General features: G+C 43.6%; 1 protein-coding gene across 1 annotated transcript in view; it reads left to right on the top strand.

Annotated features, from left to right (window-relative positions):
* LOC117554598 (zinc finger protein 420-like) overlaps nucleotides 1-24,116 on the top strand; it is an 81,577-nt gene that overhangs the window by 12,206 nt on the left and 45,255 nt on the right. The window contains exon 3 of the mRNA XM_034229046.1: nucleotides 19,648-20,635. Within this exon, the coding sequence (XP_034084937.1) occupies nucleotides 19,648-20,635 (988 nt within the window). The remainder of the gene's footprint in view (nucleotides 1-19,647; nucleotides 20,636-24,116) is intronic.

Here is a 24,116-nt window from a genome sequence, read left to right as displayed (position 1 = left end):
CTAAGAGGCGGCGTCGCTTACTTCTCTCTTACGTCGAGGCGTGCAGGAAACTAAACCCACCTCCCCTGAACATGGGTCGACTGAAGAGTCTCGTCATGCCTGCCTACAAGCAGTAGTGCTTATAAACACACTTTATAAAGTCAGGCAACACTAACCAGGCTTCGTGTGATTCTGTTTATTTGTACCTTACTTTGACCATCCGTTCACTGTTATTGATCATTGTGGAGAGACGCAGACGTTTTGTTTTGTATTATAGCAGCTATCGGATGGAATCAATACATGGGCTGCACAGGTCGTCGTGTCCGACTATCACAAGTAGAATCATAATAACAATACGCCGGTAAAATGTGCCTGTAGAAAACGGTTTATGCCACAATAGGATAGCAATAGCAAGTAGTCAGTTTAGCTTCGGTTGCTATGCCAACATCACCCATTTTATACCAGAGAAACTTTCATAACTATGGAGGACAGAACATGACTTAAGTATAAATAAATAAATGTATGAAGAAATACGAATAAATAAATAAATACAGGAATAAATAAATACAGGAATAAATAAATGACGAAATAAATACAGAAATAAATAAATGTTGAAATGAATACACAAATAAATAAATAAAAGAATAAATGCATAAATAAATGCATAAATAAATATGGAAATAAATACATCAATGTATAAATAAATAAATAAAAGTCGAAAATAAAACAGAACACACGTTATTATATATCTTTCATTTATTTCTACATGTATGTGTCCGTATGCTAATGAGGTGGGCGGTCCTAACCTCAGTCTGAAGCAGGATTCGCCAATTGTTGGAGCCAGGCAGAAGCAATAGATTCGTGGCAAGTCACATCATGTCGAGCTGAGCCAAGTCCTCGATACATCGTTCCACACGAAACTGGACATAGTCTTTTGGTTCTCCGTTCTCTAAATGGTCCGCTAATGATCATAAATGATCTCCAATGGCTCTTAAATCAATATCCATAAATAAACCTTACAACTGTGGATAAACCATGGATGTATAAAGATAAGGGATAAACAGTAAAGCTCCTGCATTCGAATCAGCGCGGTAATCCAGGCGTTAGTAGTAGAGCCCTCTGCCAGAAATGATCACACACTCCTGTAACCAATCCTGCTTCAGACTGAGGTTAGGACCGCCCACCTCATTAGCATACGGACACATAAATAAATAAATGTATGTCGCGTAAATGTAGAAATAAATGAAAGATATATAATAACGTGTGTTCTGTTTTATTTTCGACTTTTATTTATTTATTTATACATTGATGTATTTATTTCCATATTTATTTATGCATTTATTCTTTTATTTATTTATTTGTGTATTCATTTCAACATTTATTTATTTCTGTATTTATTTCGTCATTTATTTATTCCTGTATTTATTTATTTATTTACGTATTTATTTATTCCTGTATTTCTTCATACATTTATTTATTTATACTTAAGTCATGTTCCGTCCTCCATACATAACAACGTTGTGATGCCAAACAGCGTCAATTCAGACTGACACACATTCACTTAAGGGGAACTGGGGATATGTATCAGCTGCTTGTGTGACAGTCGGACAGTGAATACTTTAGAGCGGCCGCTGCAGTGTGAGCTAACCCGGAGCTAACGAGCTCTAAACAAGAGCAGCCAGCACTGCAGCGGTCGGTAAATGCCGCTGAAACACATTAATAAACAATGAACCACGGCACTCTGGAGAAAAGCATAAGGTTGGAGAAGTCGTTATTTAATTTAATCTGGCTTCGCGTGATTAAAAGCAACACGATCATCGACCCGACGCAGTCCCCCATTGTTGTTGTTGTGAGCGCCGTAATGCCGTTGGGGAGCAAATCAGCGATGTAAACGGTGACGTCATGACGCAGCAGCGGCAGCACCAGTCGGGCTCTGGGTGGTGTGAACAAAGCGGGAGCAGAAAAGGGAAACCGGAGCTGAACCTGAAAAGCTCTAGCACGGAGCTAGAACGGGAAAAGCACTGGTGTGAAAGCCGCAAGAGTGGTGACTGCAGCCAGAGAAACGGCCGCATCAGAGCCAAAGTTTTATCGGCAATTTGATTAAAAAAAGGCCGATACCGATAATCAGTCAAAATGCGTGTTATCCCCAAATGAAAGATCACAACCTGTTTTGAAATATACAATATGAATGCACAATATGGTTAGATAGCGGTTAGAACGTTGTTGTATATGGTACGATTCTTTAATTGTCAGATCACAGCAGCTCCATGTGTAACATCAACATAGGCAAGGCAATTTTATTTATTTAGCACTTTTCAGCACGTGGCGATTCAAAGTGCTTTACAGATTAAAAGCAAACAACATTTAAGAACAAATACAGCATAAATACGTTATTAAAAATGCATTTAAAACAGGCATAATAAGCAAAGGAAATGAAATAAATAAACACAACAGGTACAGAATACATGACTGAAAATGCATACTGTAGTGTGAGTATGGGCAGCTCAATTAAAAGCAGCGGCAAATAGGAGCGTTTTTAGTTGGGATTTGAAAATAGGAAGCGTTTCGGCGGACGTGCACGATTTAGGCAGTTTGTTCCAAATTGTTGGGGCATAATAACTAAAAGCTGCTTTTCCATGTTTAGTGGTTGTTCTCGGAACAGAGAGCAGACCCGGCCCAGAAGACCTGAGACTCCTGGATGCTTCATAGTGATGGAGGAGGTCGTCTATATACCTCGGTCCTAAGCCATTTAGTGATTTAAAAACTAGCAGTAGTATTTTAAAATCAATTATTTGGCAGACTGGAAGCCAGTGTAATGATCTCAGAACCGGAGTGATGTGATCCACTTTTCTAGTGTCAGTGAGTACTCGAGCAGCAGCGTTCTGAATCAGCTGCAGCTTTCTGATGGGTTTAGTGAGCCCTGTGAATACACTATTGCAGTGGTCGAGTCTACTGAAAATAAAAGCATGGACAAGTTTTTCTAAATCCTGTTGCGACATTAGTTTTTTAATCCTTGATATATTCTTCAGGTGGTAATATGCAGACCTAATAACTGTTGTAATGTGACTGTTAAAATCCAAGTCTGAGTCCATCACTACACCTAGATTTCTTGCTTTGGGAGTTACTTTGTAGTCTGCCGACTGAAGCTCTGTGATTACTTTTAATCGGTCCTTCTTTGCTCCAAAAAATAGGATCTCAGTTTTTTGTTTGTTCAATTGGAGAAAGTTCTGAGTCATCCAGTCAGTGATGTGCTCAATGCACTTGCTCAGTGTTCTAATCGGGGAATAGTCTCCCGGTGTGATTTTAAAATAAATCTGGGTGTCGTCTGCATAGGTGTGATAGCTTAGATCGCTCTTTTTAATAATTTCAGCCAGAGGTAGCATATAAATATTAAAAAGCAAAGGTGCTAAGATGGAGCCTTGAGGAACCCCGCATGACATATTTATCAGGGCTGATTTGTAATTGCCTATTGAGACAAAGTTTGTTCTGTCCTTCAAGTAGGAGCTAAACCAGTTTAGAACTGTTGCTGAAACTCCCACCCAGTTTTCAAGACGGTCTAACAATATGTTGTGGTCAACAGTATCAAAGGCAGCGCTGAGATCTAATAATACTAACACTGATATTCTGCCACTGTCTGTGTTCAAATGGATGTAATTTAAGACCTTAACAAGTGAAGTCTCAGTGCTGTTGTTAGGTCGAAAGCCCGACTGAAACACATCAAAACCGTCAGTTAAAAACATGAAATTACTCAACTGTTGAAAAACAGCTTTTTCAATCAATTTGCTTAAAAAGGGAACGTTGATATTGGCCTGTAATTATTCATTATGGTTTTGTCTAGGTTATGCTTTTTTAGGAGCGGTTTAATTATTGCAGTTTTCAGGGTCATAGACAAATAAGACAAACACAATTCATGAGAAACAAACATGTAACATAACAGCAGGATCAGTGAGAGATGCTCAAAGAGCCTTCAGCGGGTCCCAGATGATGCTGTTGGACAGCCTCTCAGGTTATTATGGTCTGTGAGTCAGAAAGTCTCTGACAGGGTGACCAACAATCTTTGAGCAGATTTCTAACAGGTGGAGCAGTTTTGCCGAAGTAACAACATACTGATACCGGTTAGTAAAAACCATGAACGAATGCTTTGACAAGTCTGCAGACAGACAGCAGGCGAAACACCTTTTTTTAAATGCGTGTTTTCTGAATGGAGATTCTGCTAACGTTGTATACGCTCCGGCCGTCCACACTCACAACGGCCTATACAGACATATACAGTCTGTGGTTTGTACTTGTTTAACTTCTGTCTAGTTTCTGAACAGATATGAGGAGCTGTGAGCTCTGAGGGCTAACAGCTAACGGCTGATGTTGGTTTTGCGGTTCACATTGAAGATGACGTCACGGCTCCAACTACACTGTGTTACTATAGTTACTGCCCCAGTTCCTATACTGTATTGGAAACGCAGCATAAAGTGAGCCTGGCCTACCAAGGCCTAGCTATACCGTACTAAGCCGTGCGAGGCCCTGCAGTGGAAATGCGCCATAAGTGTATGTCATTGAAGACCTTTATAAGAGCAGTCTCAGTGCTGTGGTTTGGACGAAAGCCTGACTGGAACACATCGAAACAGTTATTTAAATGCAAGAAATTACTCAACTGTTGAAAAACAACTTTTTCAATGATTTTACCTAGAAATGGGAGGTTTGATATGAGCCTGTAATTGTTCATTACTGAAGCATCTAGATTATTCTTTTTTAAGAGCGGTTTAATGACTGCAGTTTTCATGGCATGTGGAAAAACACCTGAGTGAAGAGACTTGTTTACTATATGAAGTAGATCTGAGGCCATGCAAGGAAAAACATCTTGGAAAAATCCTGTTGGAATAATATCAAGGCAGCAGAAGGAGGATTTCAGATGTTGAATAATGTCCTCTAGGTTTTTATCATTAATCTGATGGAATTGTGTCATGGTCTTTGAATTGATATTAGGTGGACACAGAGACACAACATTTGCTGTACCTTATGCAGAGTCACTGACTGCTTGTCTGACGTGCAATAGATGCTATGTGTAAATCGAAAAGATAATACATTTTACAGCGTAGGTAGACCGAATGTTTGGAAATGCATGTGTATAATAAGAAGATGAATCCATGGGGATGTCAACAATCCTGTGGGAGCCATCAGGGAAGCAGCATGACGAGACCCAGGCAGGACTGCAGAGACAGGTTTAGCCACGACCCGAAGTCCACGATTTAATCCAGAACTCAGGATAGAGGATCCAGGACACAGGACCACAGCAAGAAGATCAGCCTCGACTCCGGATCCCGGCGTAGATATAGGCACAAAAGAAAAAGAACATTTGGAGGAGGCTCGGTTAATCGGAACATGCAAATACACAGACACAGGCAGGGAGCAAGGTCCCCGCTGGGGCCTTAGTTGGAATTGGTGAGTGATGAGGAGGTATGCTGTGACTACGGCATAACACTCCCCTGCCTTGAATAAGGCCCCCTCTGCAAACCTGTTTCCCTCCAATAAAACCTTGTGAGGTCATGGAGGGAAACGTTTTTGGATAAAGAAAAAATAGAAAGATTAGTAATAACTAGGGCTGGGACTTTAACGCGTTAATTAAGATTAATTAATTACACAACAATTAACGCGTTAAAAAAATTAACGCATTTTAATCGCACTTATTTTTGCACCGCGGAACGTTTCTCACTGGATGAGTTTCAGGTGTACCGATTATACTGGAGCACCAACTAACGTTCATGACTTCAGACAACAACAAACCACAGTGAACAACAGTGGGAAATGTTTTAAAAAACGGACGGATGGAAGCGTCGATAAGAGCACGGTTGTGTGCAAATTATGCAAAAAGGAATTCGCATATCACCGCAGCACATCAAGCCTCAAGTATCACCTCAATGCAAAACATATAGCAGCTAGCGTGGAAGCTAGCGTGGACGTTAGCCTCTTTTATCGCGTTCACACCAAAAAGAGCCGGTACTAAAATTAGTTCATGAGAACCTTTTTACCCCCACGAAAGTCCCTGCTAGAGAGCAGAGAGCTGCTAGAGAGCAGGGACTTTCGTACGGCTCTCTTGTGAGAAAAGAGCTATATTTCTGATTGGCTGGGCGGATTGCAAACCACGCCCCGTAAAACTCCCAAAAAGTTTTGTGAAGCCGCCATTTTATTATCCTCGCATTAGCATTATTAGCATTAGCCCAGCGCAGAAACGCAGAGAGACTAACTTATGGCAACACAAAATAAAACATGGGAGCGGTGGAGATGAGGAGGTGTCGGCGTTCTGGCGATTTACTCGGAAGGCTGCTGGGACTCCCAGCAGCTTCTACTGAAGCCAGTCCCCAACTCCGGGGACTTCCGGCCGGGGACTTTGGGCGGCAGTATACGCCGTGAAGTGGTTTGCGGCCTGCCAGTAAACCCAAAGCAGAAGAAGAAGAAGTGACGTCAGCGGCTTCATTTGCCTAATCCACCCCCAGGTTCAAAGAGTTCTCATGAACTAAATTCTCATAGACCTTTGTGGGAAAAGTACTGCGGTGTGAATGCGCCTAATGGTATACTAAAATCCATGTGAAAAAAATTGCTTCTCACTGTTCTTAGGTCAAATATTTATATGTGATTAAAAATGCGATTAATTTCGATTAATTAATTACAAAGCCTCTAATTAATTAGATTAATTTTTTTAATCGAGTCCCGGCCCCTATTAATAACCTTAGTTTTAAATATAAGATTCAAGTTTTTAGGATTTAAGTGAAAGAGCAAAAACCAAAATGTAGGTGAAGAGGCACAGCGTATCTGCGTCAAAGCACTCTCATTAGGTCATTTTTATCAACTATAAGCTTTATCAAAAGGAAGGTCTTAAGCGTACTCTTAAAACGGATAGGCTGTCGGCCGCCCGATCACAAACTGGAAGCTGATTCCACAAAAGTGGAGCTTGATAAGAAAATGCTAGAAGGCCAGAGAGAAGAAGTGAGTTTTAAGTGTTGATTTAAAAAAAAACTAATGTCTGGGCCGACCTCACGTTGAGGGGCAGAGTGTTCCAGAGCCTAGGGCCCGCTGCTGCGAATGCTCGGTGCCCTTGGGTTTTAAGCCTGGTCTTGGGCACTACCAGCAGCAGCTGGTCAGCCGACCTTAAGGCTCTGGCTGGGGTATAGCGAAGGAGGAGTTCGGCTTCATAGGCCGGAGCCAGCCCATTTAGGGCTTTCAAAACAAATAAAAGGAGTTTAAAATCAATTCTGAACCGAACTGGAAGCCAGTGTAGTGAGGCCAGAATTGGGGTGATGTGGTCACGCTTTTTATGGCCAGTGAGAAGACGTGCAGCTGCATTCTGCACTAGCTGGAGGCGTCTAATTGAGGCCTGGTCCATACCCACATACGTTGCAGTAATCCAGTCTCGAGGTAACAAAGGCTTTAATAACCCTTTCTAGGTCTTTAAAAGATAAAAACAACTTGGTCTTAGCCAATAGTCGTATTTTGAAAAAGCAGGTCTTGCTACGGTGCTAACCTGCTTATCAAATGTAAAGGCGCTGTTGAAGGTCACTCCAAGGTTCGTGACAGAGGAGAGGATGTTTTTATTGAGGGAGCCCAGAATATCAACCCGGGGAGGCTGGAGGTCGGGGTCCAAAAAAGATGACCTCGGTCTTGCTCTCGTTGAGGTTGAGGAAGTTTTGGCTCAGCCAGGATTTGATCTCTACTGCTGTAGTGAGTTGACATTTTGATTGAGAGGCAGATAAATCTGTACATCATCAGCGTAACAATGTTGTGTTTTGTGAGAATTGAACCTAGGGGCAGTATATACAGTAGAAAAAGGATGGGGCCCAGGATCGAGCCTTGGGGAACCCCACAGGTAAGAGGGGCTTTAGCAGAGCAGAAGGCACCTAGCTGCACTGAGAAGCTACGGTCTGCCAGGTAGGACCTGAACCATGCAAGGGCAGAGCCTGTGATGCCTGCGGACTGTTCAAGCCGTGACAACAGGATGTTATGGTCCACAGTGTCAAAGGCAGCTGTCAGGTCTAACAGCACCAAGACAGCTGGGCTACCTGAGTTGGCGGCTAGGAGCAGATCATTAAATACTCTTAAAAGGGCTGTTTCAGTGCTGTGCATAGGTTTGAAGCCAGACTGAAACTTTTCGTGGATGCCATGCGTGGTTAAGAATGACTGTAGGTGGATATAGACTACTCTCTCCAGGGCTTTAGATAAAAAAGATAGCTGGGAGATGGGCTTACAATTTGCGAGAATGGAGGGGTCGAGATTTTTCTTTTTAAGTAGTGGCTGGACCACGGCATGTTTGAATGCAGCTGGGACACATTCTGAGCTAAGAGAGGTGTTTACAAGCAATAAAACACTTGCTCCAACTGATTCGAAAACATCTCTGAGAAAGCGAGAGGAAATGCTGTCTTACCCCCAAAACACACCAGGAGCGTCTGCGTCGCGTTACGGCGGCGCCGCGGCAGTCGTAAGGATCGCGGCCACTCTAGTCAATGAGTGCTATTACACCACACGCGCCGTGTTACGGCTCAGACGCGTCCCAGAAGCGGCTCGGCGCAGCGCTTCTCTAAAATTAGGATGAATCCCATTTTTGCCGCGGCGCAGCGAATTCCTTTTTGCACAACCGTGCTCTTATCGACGCTTCCATCCGTCCGTTTTTTAAAACAACATTTCCCAATGTTGTTCACTGTGGTTTGTTGTTGTCTGAAGTCATGAACGTTCGTTGGTGCTCCAGTATAATCGGTACGCCTGAAACTCATCCAGTGAGAAACGTTCCGCGGTGCAAAAATAAGTGCGATTAAAATGCGTTAATTTTTTTAACGCGTTAATTTGTGTAATTAATTAATCTTAATTAACGCGTTAAAGTCCCGGCCCTAGTCGTTTTTAAAGATATTACTGATTTTCTTTGAATATAAGAATGTAAATACTGAGTTGAGAGAATAGTCAGGGGATTTGGGTGATGGGAGACACATCTATGGAATCACAATTTCAATAGCTTACCATTAAATGACGGATATGCCTTTCTGTCTGTGATGTTTTACGAATCAGATATTAATGTGTAGAAGTAAAACATGAGAAATAGTATAGCAATATCCTGTACAATTATGTAAAAACGTGAATAAAACTACACATCTTCAGATCTCTGAAGAACCAGCACCTTACCGTGGTAGAGAGGTTTGTGTGCCCTGATGAACCTGGGGGCTGTGTTGTCTGGAACCTTGTGTTCCTGGTAGGGTCTCCCATGGCAAATTGGTCTCAGGCAAGGGGCCAGACTAAGATTGGTTCAAAATACCTCATGAAAGACGATACAAGAAGTGAGGATACCCGGCCCGGAGGAAGCCCGGGGTCCCCTTCTGGAGCCAGGCCCAGAAGGAGGACTCGTCGGCGAGCGTCTGGTGGCCGGGCTTGCCACGGAGCCCGGCCGGGCCCAGCCCGAAAAGGCAACGTGGGCAACACCTCCGCTTCTCCGTCCCGCGGGCCCACCACCTACAGGAAACAGCGATGGGGTCGGGTGCGCTGCCAGAAGGGTGGCAGTGAAAGCGGAGGGTCTCGACGGACCAGACCCGGGCGACAGAAGCTGGCTTTGGGGACGTGGAACGTCACCTCTCTGGGAGGAAGGAGCCGGAGCTTGTGCGGGAGGTGGAGCGTTACCAGTTGGATCTGGTTGGGCTCAAGCGTCGGCTCTGGAACCTTACTTCTGGATAGGGGTTGGACTCTATTCTTCTCCGGAGTTGCTCAAGGTGTGAGGCGCCAGGCGGGTGTGGGGATACTCACAAGTCCCCGGTTAGGTGCTTCGTTGTTGGAGTTTACCCCAGTGGACGAAAGGGTCGCCTCCCTACGCCTGCGGGTTATGGGGGGGGAAACTCTGACTGTTGTGTGTGCTTATGCACCCAACAGCAGTTCAGGATATACGGCCTTCTTGGAGACCCTGGAAAGAGTCCTGTATGGGGCTCCTGAAGGGGACTCTTTAATCTTGCTGGGAGACTTCAACGCACATGTGGGCAATGATGGAGACACTTGGAGGGGCGTGATTGGGAGGAACGGCCCCTGATCTGAGTGGTGGTTTGTTACTGGACTTCTGTGCTAGTCATGGATTGGCCATAACAAACACCATGTTCGAACATAAGGATGCTCATAAGTGTACGTGGTACCAGAGCACCCTAGGCAGAAGGTCCATGATCTATTTCGTTATCATAACATCAGACCTGAGGCCGTATGTTTTGGACACTCGGGTAAAGAGAGGGGCGGAGTTGTCAACTGATCACCATCTGGTGGTGAGTTGGGTCGAGTGGCGGGGGAAGCCTCTGGATAGACCTGGTAAGCCCAAACGTGTAGTTCGGGTGAACTGGGAACGTCTGGAGGAGGCCCAAGTTCAGGAGGCCTTCAACTCACACCTCCGGCGGAGCTTTTCGGGCATTCCTGTGGAGGTTGGGGACATTGAACCAGAGTGGTCGGTGTTCAAAGCCTCTATCGCCGAAGCCGCGGCGGGGAGCTGTGGTCTCAAGGGCCTAGGTGCCTCAAGGGGCGGTAACCCTCGAACCTCCTGGTGGACACCGGTGGTCAGGGAAGCCGTCCGACTGAAGAAGGAGGCCTTCAGGGATTTGTTATCCCGGGGGACTCCCGAGGCAGTTGCAAGGTACCGACAGGCCCGAAGGGCAGCAGCCTCATCCGTGGCCGAGGCAAAGCAGCGGGTGTGGGAGAAGTTCGGAGAAGACATGGAGAAGGACTTTCGGGCGGCACCAAAGTTGTTCTGGAAAACTGTCCGACACCTCAGGAGGGGGAAGCAGGGAACCATCCAAGCTGTGTACAGTAAGGATGAGACGTTGTTGACCTCAACTGATGGAGTGTTAGGGCGTTGGAAGGAACACTTTGAGGAACTCCTGAACCCGACAACTCCGCCCTCTATGTTAGAGGCAGAGCTGGAGGATGACGGGGGATCAACACCAATCTCCCGGGGGGAGGTCACTGAGGTCGTCAAACAACTCCACAGTGGCAAAGCCCCGGGGGTGGATGAGATCCGCCCGGAAATGCTGAAGGCTCTGGGTGTTGAGGGACTGTCATGGTTGACACGTCTCATCAACGTTGCGTGGAAGTCGGAAACAGTACCGAAGGAGTGGCAGACCGGGGTGGTGGTTCCCCTTTTTAAAAAGGGGGATCAGAGGGTGTGTGCCAATTACAGAGGCATCACACTACTCATCCTCCCCGGGAAAGTTTACTCTAAGGTACTAGAAAGGAGGGTCAGTGCGGATTCCGTCCTGGTCGTGGAACGACGGATCAGCTTTTTACTCTCGCAAGGATCCTGGAGGGGGCCTGGGAGTACGCTTATCCGGTCTACATGTGTTTTGTAGACTTGGAGAAGGCGTATGACCGAGTTCCCAGGGAGTTACTGTGGGAGGTGCTGCGGGAGTATGGGGTGAGGGGGTCTCTACTCAGGGCCATCCAATCTCTGTACTCCCAAAGTGAGAGCTGTGTCCGGGTCCTCTGCAGTAAGTCGGACCCATTTCCGGTGAGGGTTGGCCTCCGCCAGGGCTGCGCTTTGTCACCAATCCTGTTTGTAATATACATGGATCGGATTTCGAGGCGTAGTCATGGGGGAGGGGGTCTGCAGTTCGGTGGACTAAGGATTACACCACTGCTTTTTGCAAATGATGTGGTTCTAATGGCTTCATCGGTCTACGACCTTCAGCACTCACTGGATTGGTTCGCAACCGAGTGTGAAGCGGCTGGGATGAGGATCAGCACCTCCAAATCTGAGGCCATGGTTCTCAGCAGGAAACCGATGGACTGTCCACTCCAAGTAGGGAATGAGTCCTTACCCCAAGTGAAGGAGTTCAAGTATCTCGGGGTCTTGTTCTCGAGTGAGGGAACAATGGAGCGTGAGATGGGCCGGAGAATCGGAGCAGCGGGAGCGGTACTGCAGTCGCTTTACCGCACCGTTGTGACGAAAAGGGAGCTGAGCCAGAAGGCAAAGCTCTCGGTCTATCGGGCCATTTTTCGTTCCTACCCTCACCTATGGTCATGAAGGATGGGTCATGACCGAAAGAACGAGATCGCGGTTACAAGCGGCCGAGATGGGTTTTCTCCGCAGGGTGGCTGGTGTCTCCCTTAGGGATAAGGTGAGAAGTTCGGTCATCAGGGAGGGACTCGGAGTTGAGCCGCTCCTCCTTCGCGTCGAAAGGAGCCAGTTGAGGTGGTTCGGGCACCTAGTTAGGATGCCACCTGGGCGCCTCCCTAGGGAGGTGTTCCACGCACGTCCAGCTGGGAAGAGACCAAGGGGTAGATCTAGGACCAGGTGGAGGGATTATATCTCTTCGCTGGCCTGGGAGTGCCTTGGGATCCCCCAGTCAGAGCTGGTTGATGTCGCCAGGGAAAAGAAAGTTTGGGGCTCTCTGCTGGAACTGCTACCCCCGCGACCCGACCACGGATAAGCGGGAGAAGATGGATGGATGGATGGATCTTCAGATGTTATACATGCATAAGTGTCCTACACTAATAATACAAAGTTATTATTAGTATGCTGTGTGTACCTTGTGTGCACTGCCTAGTGGTTAAAGCACGTCATTGAATTATTTTTGTTGAATAATGTTATTTTTGTTGAATAATGTTATTTGATGCAACAAATATTAAGAGTACATACTTTCATAGGGGGAAAGTAGAAGGTCAATGATAGAAATATAGAATATAAAAAATCAAGAAGATACTGTAAGTGATCTCTACAATAAAACAGTTTAGTGCTGGATGTACAAAGATATTAATATGAGGATGTGCAAAACAGACAAACTAATTAACCTTTAGTAACACATTAAAGAGTACTTTAGGTTAAGGTCTTCTTTCAAATAAGAAAAAAGCTTTGGGGGTATCTATCTACAGATAAATATTAAGCCTGACAAAGTACTTAACGTCTAATATATTGCTTTCCTGCAATGTTAACTATGTTGAAGCACTTATTTTAACTGATATTATACGCATTAATTATACCCTTATATATATAGATAGTATAAGAAATGTGCAGAATTCGACAGTTTAATGGTGGAGGTATTCACACATATTGATAGATGTCGTAATGCACTGTTGAGGACCCTGTGACCCAAGGTTTGCATTAATTGCATAACTACACTAGTTGTGTATATGATATGTCAATAAACCTTAGAAAATCTTGAAATCTTGAAAGGGATGTGCAAACATAGCAATTATATACAGTTTTTAATTAACTATTAGAGAATAACGAGCAATTCATATACTTTATAGAGATATGCAGATAAATGTTTAGTCTTCTCAAGCACCAATTATCAAATATCTCTCCTGATTGTTGGCACTTGACAATCACCTTTCCCTGAATTTTACTCAGGTGTAACTAAAGTCTGATGTAAGGGTTGTTTATATTTCACATCATTAATCAGAATCTGCAGAGTAACTAAAATAAATATAGTGGAGTAAAAATACCAGTGTGAAATTATGAATAATTGATGCTGGTGTATACAAGTCTGGCCTAAATCTTCTGTCAGAAAGATTGCAGCAATCCAGGGGGTGTAGATATCCAAACTTTAATTGTTCACAGGAGTTATGGTGTTACAGGATGTTCGTTTGTTATGTTGTGGTTATCTAAGAAATATAAATAAACAGAGTAGATCAAATTAGTGAATGACAATATGAATCCTAATAGTTACATTACGATTTCCTGCTAGGAACAATACATATACATAAATGCTGGAACTGTCCGCTTCATGATAAACAATAACAGAAATGCCCGCAAGAGGGCTCACTTGACCGCAACAAGCGCACATGTTTTAACACGTGAGAATGGCGGCTTACAGGGGGATAACGTTTTACATGCGGTAATGGCGGCTGACAGAGGCATAGTTATACACAGCTCACCACAATAGCACAAGACTGGAAATATACGTCGATCGTACATACCAAAAGTAATTATATCGACAGTCACAGCGGACAGAAAGTTAAACTACTGAACAGCCGGTCACACTTACGGCAAACAAGTACTGTACACAGTATATATACACACTACGCCGATTATTGTCTGTAAACTGTTATTTAGATGCAAACATTGATACAAACAGGTGCCTATGCCACAGTAACAATACTCACAGTTTCATAAACGCACAACGTGGAACAGACAACGACCCGTTCACTTGCTGAAAGTCTGTTTATAACTGGTCGCGCGCAGCACGTGACTAATGACGTTACAGTGAGGGGTGCGTCCGGTAACTATCTCGGGACTGTCTGGGGGGCGTCCCAAAGCAGGGAAGTTTGCACAACCAGGTTAACCTCTGAATTGTAGTGGAGTAGAATTACAAAGTAACAATGAGCTGTCATGTGGGTATATATTAATGCTGCCCATTATGGATACAAGCGATTTTCACCCATTTAGTAATTACATGTTTTGCGCAGTCAGTCAGTCGGGCAGGAGGAGCTGCCAGCGGGCCCAGCAGAGGCCGCAACTCCGGAAAGACAGGGCGAATCCACCAAACCCTCACGGTACGTCCACACAGCAGCGTTAAAAAATTCTTCCAACGCTTCTGCCCATTCACTTTGAATGGGGTGACGTCACTTTGCCTCACTTTTCGCCGAACTGCATTGTGGGAAGCAAAGCGGAGATTTCCAGGCATCTCAGGATTAAAAAGTTGAGCAATGTTCAACTTTTGAATCTTCTGAAGCTTTTGGTGGAAGCGTCAGCCAATCAAATCATTTGCCAGTACAAGCTCTAGCCAATCAAACCTTGCCGGCAAGCTTTTTCCAAAGCCGCTGTGTGGACGTACCGTCAGATGGCGTGCAGCGGGAGGGCCATGACATCTGATGCGTGGATGAGTCCCAGAAGAAGCCGCCAGGTATGCTTTTTGATGGACAAGCGAACCACCACGCTTTTCCCGTCGTCTAAAACGCTTTCGGTGAGGCAGGATGCAGGGCAACCGGCGCAGGTAGGTGGGAATATCCGACAGTAGACGGGGGAGGCGATTTACGGTTGGCAGATGTAGGTTTGGGCAGCAGTATAAACTCCAGTGAGGGTCTGAGGTGGAGGAGAGCTTTGCGATCATAGACGAGCAGAGCAGAGACATTTTGACATACATAGAACAAAAGCAGGATTGCTAAAGGCAGAGCGCTGAGGGAGCGGCATGCCGACACAGGCGCCATCTTGGATCCCCCTAGTGATTGCTGACTCATGAAGAGTTTGATGGATGGAAGTGGTGGCCGGCTGAATCTCCGCCGTAGGCGATTCTGAACACCTCCCCTCCTTCCTCGTCTCTTTTTCCTGGTGTTTCTACGCGGCTCCCGAGGGATGTCATCCAATAACGAAGAGCACAGATGGCTTGGTGTATTGGTAGGAGGCCGATCGCATTGTAGCTCTAGCATAGCTTCGTGGCTGTACCAGCGTAGAGGCCGGGGCTCCTCGCCACACCTGTTCGTTCTGTAACTCAGGTGTGTCTTGGAAAGTTGAGTTGTATGGCCAGACATGGTCTGCAGAAGGCAAATGTAATCCACAGGTTTAAAAGCATGGTCTCTCAAAATGACGTTTCATACAGACACAACAAGGTTTAGACTAGGGATGCTCCGATCGATCGGTCACCGATCGAGATCGGCCGATAATTACTCTCTACCGATCGATCAGTACTCTCTAAACATGCCGATCGCGAGAGCCGATCGCATGACATAAAATACACTTTTCTCTGTGTGCAGCAAAACAAGCTCGCCAAAATGGCTTCACCGGTCTGGCATTATTTTAAGGTGTCCGAAAAAGACAGTAAAATAGCGGTATGCAACGTGTGTGTGAAGCAGAAATCCTGCAGCTCCACCCGCCGGACCGGTAAGCGGAACGAAACACACAAGAGTTAGACCTAACACACTTAGCTATTTTATCTACCTCTGGAACAAGCTAAACTAGTTATTATAAATATATTTATTCTTCACTGTCGGGTAACTCATTACTGGATCAGTGAGCTGCATGAGATACTGACAGGCTGTCAGGAGAGAGGGAGAGTGGAAAAGAGAGCGCTTCCGCTCATTTCTCCCGTGTTATTATCCAAAGTGAATGTAAACTTGAATAATGTACATCATTTGAATGTAATAATTAAGTTGATTGTTGTTTGTGGAAGCTCCAGTGAATGAGCCCCATTAACTGAGTTTAAACATCACTTTAAATGGAAGATTTAAAGTGATGTTTAAATCTTCCATTTAGGCCTCGCCCACTCGATCAGATCGGCGATCAGATCGGCCGATACTGATTCCGGCGATCGGCCCCGAAATTGGCGAGCGGAGCATCCCTAGTTTAGACAATAATTAGACCAAAAAAACAAAACACAAGACGAACGGAGCATATTGAGACTCCTAGTGACAGGATGCCGTCTCCCTCTGTCTCCTGTATACCAGAGGTGGGAGTAAGTCATACAGATGTAGCACTCTAGAACAGACTCCAGCCAACAGCTTCCTGCCAAAGACCCAACGGATCCTAGCGGCTGGGAATGTTAAGCACTCCCACTATTTTCCAAGAGGGCGTTGCCAGATTTTCAATTTCAGGATTTAACCATTAGATGGCGCTTCATTCACAAATACAGAAAGACACATTTCATGGACTTTCAGTACTTCAGTTGTGTTTTGGTGAAGAGCATTTGAACACATTTGTTATGGTTTTCACAGGCTACTACAGTATAACGAAAACACATCAATATTTTAGATCAAATAAAGTATATCTAATCTTGTAATTCAATAATATATAGTCTATATATTAAATAATCATAATTATAATGTTTACACTTTATTTGTTATGCTCATACTTTTACCCTTACAATAGTTTGCTTTAAAGGTGTGGTAGGTAATTTTGGAGAAACCAGCTAGAGTGCGCTGGAATTTGAAAATACACAGCCAGAAAAAATCTGCCACTTCCTTACAGAGCCCCTCCTCCAACACACACAGATGGAAGGCTGACAGGCAAGTAGGCCATCCAGTTACTTTAGCCGGGCCGGCTCAGATGATTGGTCGTGCTTTTTACATTACCACGGCTTCCACAGATGACATTTTTTTATGGATTTTTTTGTCAAAGCACTAAAGATATTCATTGCTATCGGGATGTTAAGAGCATTCCATGGAATATAACAAAAAGTGTATCTCGAGCCGGTTTCTCAAACTTACTTACCCCACCTTTAATATGCAGTATATTTTTTGTAATGTTTTTTTGGTGTTTGCTTCCTCCTCCTCCCTTTCGGACACATACTGTATGATTTATTATTAATATGAAGATATTATTAAGATAAGATAAGATGTTACTTTATTGATGGTGTGGCACATTTATCATTAGGTGATCAGAGCTGCCTGCCTGCCGTCAGATTTCATTTAAAAAACAGGTCTTGACTTTGTTTAAAATCCAAGGGTGTAACTTTGGTTTGAGAAGTGTGTGGGGGGGGGGACACGAAACACAATTAAACATTTTTCCGATTTAATTCAATTTCCTGCCTTTCTACAAATATATTAGGGACTATGGTGTTAAAAAATCCAAGAAAAATGTGTAGTGTAGGGTTGGGAGGGTTACTTTGTAAATGTAATCAGTTACTGATTACTGAATACAGTAAAACTCCTGTCTCCTGCACACCAAAACGTACCCATCACAGATGGGTATGTTTTGGTGTACAGGAGACACAAAAAGCAAAAGGAAACTGAACGTGTTTTTACTGTTTTAATGGCTTATCAAGAGCACAATTGAAACATCACATCTGAAACGATGTAACAACATAATACACTTTTTGGGGATGCAGCTTGGGATGTGAGGAGTGAGGGACACGGCTTAGAACGGGCGTGTCGCCTTCTGTCCTGCCAGTGTTGGCAGGACATGAATTAAAATGTCGAACTCGGACTTCATTTTACGAGGCTCCATTAAAATATAAATATTTTTAGTGAATTACTGAGTTTAGGCATGTTAATAAAGTTTTAATGAAGTTGACTACAGTATATTCATAGTTGTCAGTGCTTTCATGTAAATTCGGCGAACATAAACATAAATGATCGTGGTGAAGATGATGATTAAATTAGAATAAAAAATCGAGAGCATTTCCTCCCGTTCGTTTTTGGAGCCGGCGGGCTTCCTGATGTTTTTTGTACAGTAGTTGTGGACTAACCAACATTATTTTGTTAAATAAAAACATGGTGATGTTTTGTAGCCTAAATGATTAAATGTCTCTTATTTAGCACAGAGTATGATCCTATCCGTGACATATGGATCTTAACAAAGATCCGCTATACAGTAGAACCAGACATAAATCTACCGTACTGTATCAGAGTTTATTTCACATGAGCTCCAGTGTGGAACCCCACTGCACCCCCTGGTGGATCAATGATCCATTGCAGCTGGCTTCATTATAATTACATTTATTTATCAAGGGGGCGGTCTCAAGTCACGCTGGAGGTTTTCCCTTGAGCGAGGGCAGACCCCGTGCCGGCCACGGCCCTCGCGTTTCAAACTGTCTGAAATGAGGTGCTACATCTGTACATGTGCAAGTCTCAAGTTACTGGGGTGAGAGTCAAGCAAGTTAAGTCCTACGAAATCCTGATGAATAACCCCAGTTTCCGCATTTAAATCAGTGGTTATGAAAACTAGAGTTTTATTTTCAACATTAACAACAACGGAGAGTGGGGCTCTGAAATCATAAAACAGGTAATAGGGGGAATAATTGTGTGTGTGTGTGTGTGTGTGTGTGTGTGTGTGTGTGTGTGTGTGTGTGTGTGTGTGTGTGTGTGTGGTGTGTGTGTGTGTGTGTGTGTGTGTGTGTGTGTGTGTGTGTGTGTGTGTGTGTGTGTGTGTGTGTGTGTGTGTGTGTGTGTGTGTGTGTGTGTGGTTAGCTGTTCTAATGAAGGTAAACACAGTGAAGGCACAGCTCTTTGTAGCTGGTGCTGCTCTTCTCAGATTCTGCTGAGTTACACTGCCTCCTGGTGCTGCCGAGATTTCATGAAGTGAAGGAGGTTCTTCTTCTATAAAACAGCTGTGGGCAGCAGATACTGTGAGTCACAGACATGAATACATAGGTCAAGGCAGACTGGTTCACAGACTCTCCTGTTTTGCCGATCCGGTGCTTGAACAAATAACTCTACACCCCTGGCCGAAATGTCCCTAAAATGAAGTCCGAGTTTGAAATGTATCTCAAATAATGTATGTATTTCCCCACATAAACATAACAGTCTGCAATGAAACGGCTGTCTCCTGTGCGCTCCACTTCCTACTTTCTCCTGCGAACGAGATAAATTCTCTCTTTTTTTTTTGTTTCATTGCCCTCTAGGGGCTTCGTACAATACAAAAACAAATGCAAATATTTTTATTTTAAAAAGTAAAGTCCTTTCGAGTCATCTGTCTCAAGCCTAAGTCAAGTTTCATGTCATGAATACCAAGTCAAAGTCAAGTCAAGTCTTTTATCAATGTTAGTCAAGCAAGTCTCAAGTCAAAAAATATGCTATGCGAGTCAAGTCACGTGACTCGAGTCCCCCACCTCTGGTATATACTTTGGTTAGAATATTGCTGTATTACTGTATCAAATATAATAAAAATATAATAAACACAAACAGTTGATAAGTAGTATTTTGTTAACTCAAGGTTTATATTAAGTGAGTTTTTATTGTGTTAACTGTATTTATGCTTTTTAGATTGACTTTCTCTCTTTCTCTGTCTGTCTGTTCTAGAAACTGAAAGGAAGAAAGAGACGTCACAGCTGTCAGCAATGTGACAAATATTTTTCAACATCTGGAGAATTAAAGATCCACCTGCGTATTCACACAGGAGAAAAACCGTACAGCTGTGAAGAGTGTGGGAAAGCTTTCACTCAATCAGGTGCTCTCAAATCACATCAACGTATTCACATGGGAGAAAAACCTTACAGCTGTGAAGAGTGTGGGAAAGCTTTCACTCAATCAGCTCATCTCAAATTACATCAACGTATTCACATGGGAGAAAAACCTTACAGCTGTGAAGAGTGTGGGAAAACTTTCACTACATCAGCTCATCTCAAATCACATCACCGTAGTCATACTGGAGAAAAACCTTACAGGTGTGAAGAGTGTGGGACAACTTTCACTACATCAGGTGCTCTCAAATCACATCACCTTATTCATACTGGAGAAAAACCTTACAACTGTGAAGAGTGTGGGAAAACTTTCACTCAATCAGGTGCTCTCAAATCACATCACCTTATTCATACTGGAGAAAAACCTTACAGCTGTGAAGAGTGTGGGAAAACTTTCACTCAATCAGGTTCTCTCAAATCACATCACCGTATTCATACTGGAGAAAAACCTTACAGCTGTGAAGAGTGTGGGACAACTTTCTCTAGATCAGGTGCTCTCAAATCACATCACCGTATTCACACTGGAGAAAAACCTTACAGCTGTGAAGAGTGTGGGAAAACTTTCACTCAATCATGTAATCTCAAATCACATCACCGTATTCATACTGGAGAAAAACCTTACAGCTGTGAAGAGTGTGGGAAAACTTTCACTACATCAGGTGTTCTAGAATCACATCACCGTATTCACACTGGAGAAAAACCGTACTGGTGTGAAGAGTGTGGGAAAATGTTCACTAGATCAGGTGCTCTCAAATCACATCTTCTTGTTCACACAGGAGAAAAACCGTACTGGTGTGAAGAGTGTGGGAAAATGTTCACTAGATCAGGTGCTCTCAAATCACATCTTCGTGTTCACACAGGAGAAAAACCGTAGTGGTTTTAAGAGTGTAGGGCCCTGATTTAAGCTTATTTTGTTTTTTCACAGTTTACAATAAGCAACTCCCATCTATTGGCCATGCGTTGGGTGATCCTTTTTTCCATTACAGATCCCATCCCAACAGCGCCATCTGTTGACGTAACATCAGAATTGACAGGCATAATGTTCACTGTTCCTTTAAGTTTCATTTGCTGGCTGTCCGTCTGCTGACAGGGCACTGATTCAAACAGCTGACATTATTGCAGCATTAAATCCAAGCCATTGTCCAATACAGCTTATGTATCCAATATACAATCCAGTTTTAGTGCTGCACATACCCGGCCGCTTTCCCAGCCTTGGTTCTCGGCGTCTCCTTTCGCTGTCTTGATGAGCGCAGGTGGTGACCATCTCCAGCTGATTGTGGCCTGTTGTCCAGCTGATCCGGGATGACTGTGTCAGTTGTGAAGTAATCCAATTATTTGTCCGGTGAAAACGATCCTTAATCCAATGTGATATGTTTCTTATATTGTTCAGTTTCACTCAGAGTACGATTCTACTTAATGTAATGGCAATTTAAATGTTCCTGTGTCCTATATCTTTTTGCCATTACTTCACAGGAGGGTTTAGTGTGATCCTGACGCAGACACAAACATATGAAGTTCCGGTCTTTTGCTGCAGTTTTAGAATGATGTTTTATTGCTTTACATACCAAGGTTAAAGTACACTGTGTTAATAGTTGTAGTATGAGCATCTGCCGGGGCTGTCTGAGCTGGCCGTCTCGTGGAATCGGTATGCTCTTCCTCCTGTGTCAGTAAAGTGGAACTTCTGTGTGAACTATTCACATCTTAAACTGCACTGTAACTTTTTTATTCATGTACTTTTTATTCATGTATTGTTTCTTTTACTGTTTTTAAATACCTTTGTCTGAAAGTCTTTCATTTTTGTAAAGCACCTTGAATTGCCTTGTGTTTAAATGTGCGATATAAATAAACTTGCCTTGCCTTGCCTTGTGTCCTCTTCCTCTCCTGTCACCTATGACCCCTTTTATACACCCGGTGCAGCTAAACCCCGCCACCAAGTGTTCAAAAATAATGTTGCCCTATACATATAAGGTAAACTGAGACACCAACAACGCCCATAAAATGACTCCTACAAATAGTGTGGGAAAACTTTTTCTTAAAGTATACCATGAGCGAGATTCACTGTTCATTAATCTGCTTCATGAATCTAGAACATATTTACGATGTTTTCAGTTTGATTCTATTCTCTTGTTAAAATGATCAGACTACCACAAATAAAGTGGCCTTAGAAATAGACTTGCAACCCTTTATATTTGTTGTGTTTTGCAGCATATTATAAACATGTCATTCCCTTATTTTCAAATACCACAGGTTGTGTAGTGATGTATTGTAGGTGTACTGTCCACATCACAGACCTGAAGTCGTGCAGTCAATGTATGTGAAGTGTACAGGGCCTTGGTCTCTGAGACTCAAAAAAGCCTTTCTCGCCTACCTGTCCACTTTGCATACCTGAGATCCTGCAGCCATTTCTCAAAGATGGTGTGGCATATAGGGAGGTGCAATCTCCTGATGATATAGACTGTATTATTGTGGAAATCTGCAACCCTAGAAAACAAGATAACATTAGGATAATCAATTTATACAACCCATGTCCAAATCTAACCACTGATATATTTAAAGAAATAGCAGGCAATAAACAGGAAGGAAGGAAGGAGGTGTAATAACCAGGTGGTGCTTTGCTAAAGCTGATTGGGGGAAATGTAGGATATGGTGTGAGGAGTCGGTACACCTGCTAACATCAGAGGGAAGCATAGAGGTCATTACAAGCCAAATAACGCAACATATACTAAATGCAGCAGAGAACAGTATACCCAAAACAACAACCAAGGGTAGGAAGAAAGTGGTGCCATGGTGGAATGAGGAATGCAGCAGGGCTATTAAAGAGCGAAATAATGCATTTAGAGAATTAAAGAAAAACATGACACAAAATAATGCCATCCAGAAGCTCCAATACATTCAGAACAGCGCTGCTAGGATCCTGATGAGGGTGCGCAAATATGATCACATCACCCCCATCCTTAAAGCACTACACTCGCTACCCGTGGAACTGAGGATCGAATTAAAGGTCTCTGTCCTCACCCACCTGTGTGTCCATGGAACTGCCCCTCCCTACCTCAAGGAACTCCTCACCCCACATACCTCCTTGCGGACCACCCGCTCCAGCAACTCCAACTTCCTCAAACCCCCCAGGACTAAGCTCCGTACTATGGGAGACCGGGCCTTCTGCTCGGCTGCTCCCAGTCTGTAGAATGCTCTCCCCGACCAAATGAGAGCACCACAGACCGTGGAGGCTTTTAAAAAAGGCCTCAAAACCCATCTCTTCAAAAGAGCCTTTGCCTAGACCTTTTTATCACCCTTTTATTTAATTTTTAATTTTTGTATTGCTTTTTATTAATTCTACCGTGTTGTGTAATGTTTATTTATACTGTTCATGCTCATTACTTGTAGCACTGCAGGATTTGAAATCAAATATGAAGTGTTTTATAAATTGAACCCATTATTATTATTATTAATGTTATAGAGTATCAAAGGAAAAGGGCAGCTGCTCGAAGGACAATCAAATATACACAAAAGAGAACATGGAGAGAATTGTGTTCTACCATTGGCAGAGGAGTAACATTAGGTGATGTCTGGTCCATCTTTAAGCGGATGAGTGGGAAAAGGAAATCCATTAAAATTCCAGCTTCGGTTGATGGGGAGAGGCTGGCAGTGACGGATAAAGAGAAGGCAGATATGTTAGGAAGGACACTTGCAGCAGTACATAGTGGGGAGCATCTCAGTGATATTCATAGGCAGCACAAACAGCAGTTACTAGCAGAGAATGAAAATGTGAAGGAGAAGAGACAGGATAATAGGTCAGCTCTGGATGTGGAATTAGTAAGAGTGACTAATGATGTGGGAAAAACATTGAAAATGAAAGAGATAATGGCAATAGTGTACTTGGACATTGAAAAGGCGTACGACTCTATGTGGAGGGAGGGATTACTGATCAAATTGAGTAGAATGGGTATTGGAGGGAGAATGTACAATTGGGTAGGGCCTTTTTAACAGACAGTACATTTAGAGTAAAGGTTAGAGCAGATATTTCCAATTATTTAGAAATAGAAAATGGTATTCCCCAAGGGAGTGCAGTCAGTCCAATATTATTTAACATCAAAATCATATGAGTTGTCAGAGTTGAGAGGCCTGTTAATTTATTCCGGCAAATTACTCAGACCTACTAATTGACCTAACAGAAGCTATTGAGTCCCTGTAAGTGTACTGCTTGGCTCAGATCCACCAACGTCAGCAAGATTTCACCTCTACTAACTCCTGAAGAACCAGGTTCAATTAACTGCTGTTTCAATTCAGACGACCCGCTAAATCTGTTTA

This window comes from Gymnodraco acuticeps, unplaced genomic scaffold (assembly GCF_902827175.1).
Source record: "Gymnodraco acuticeps unplaced genomic scaffold, fGymAcu1.1, whole genome shotgun sequence".
NCBI lineage: Eukaryota > Metazoa > Chordata > Actinopteri > Perciformes > Bathydraconidae > Gymnodraco > Gymnodraco acuticeps.
The sequence above is the reverse complement of the archived record's forward strand: the minus strand, read 5'-3'. Positions and strand labels throughout refer to the sequence as shown.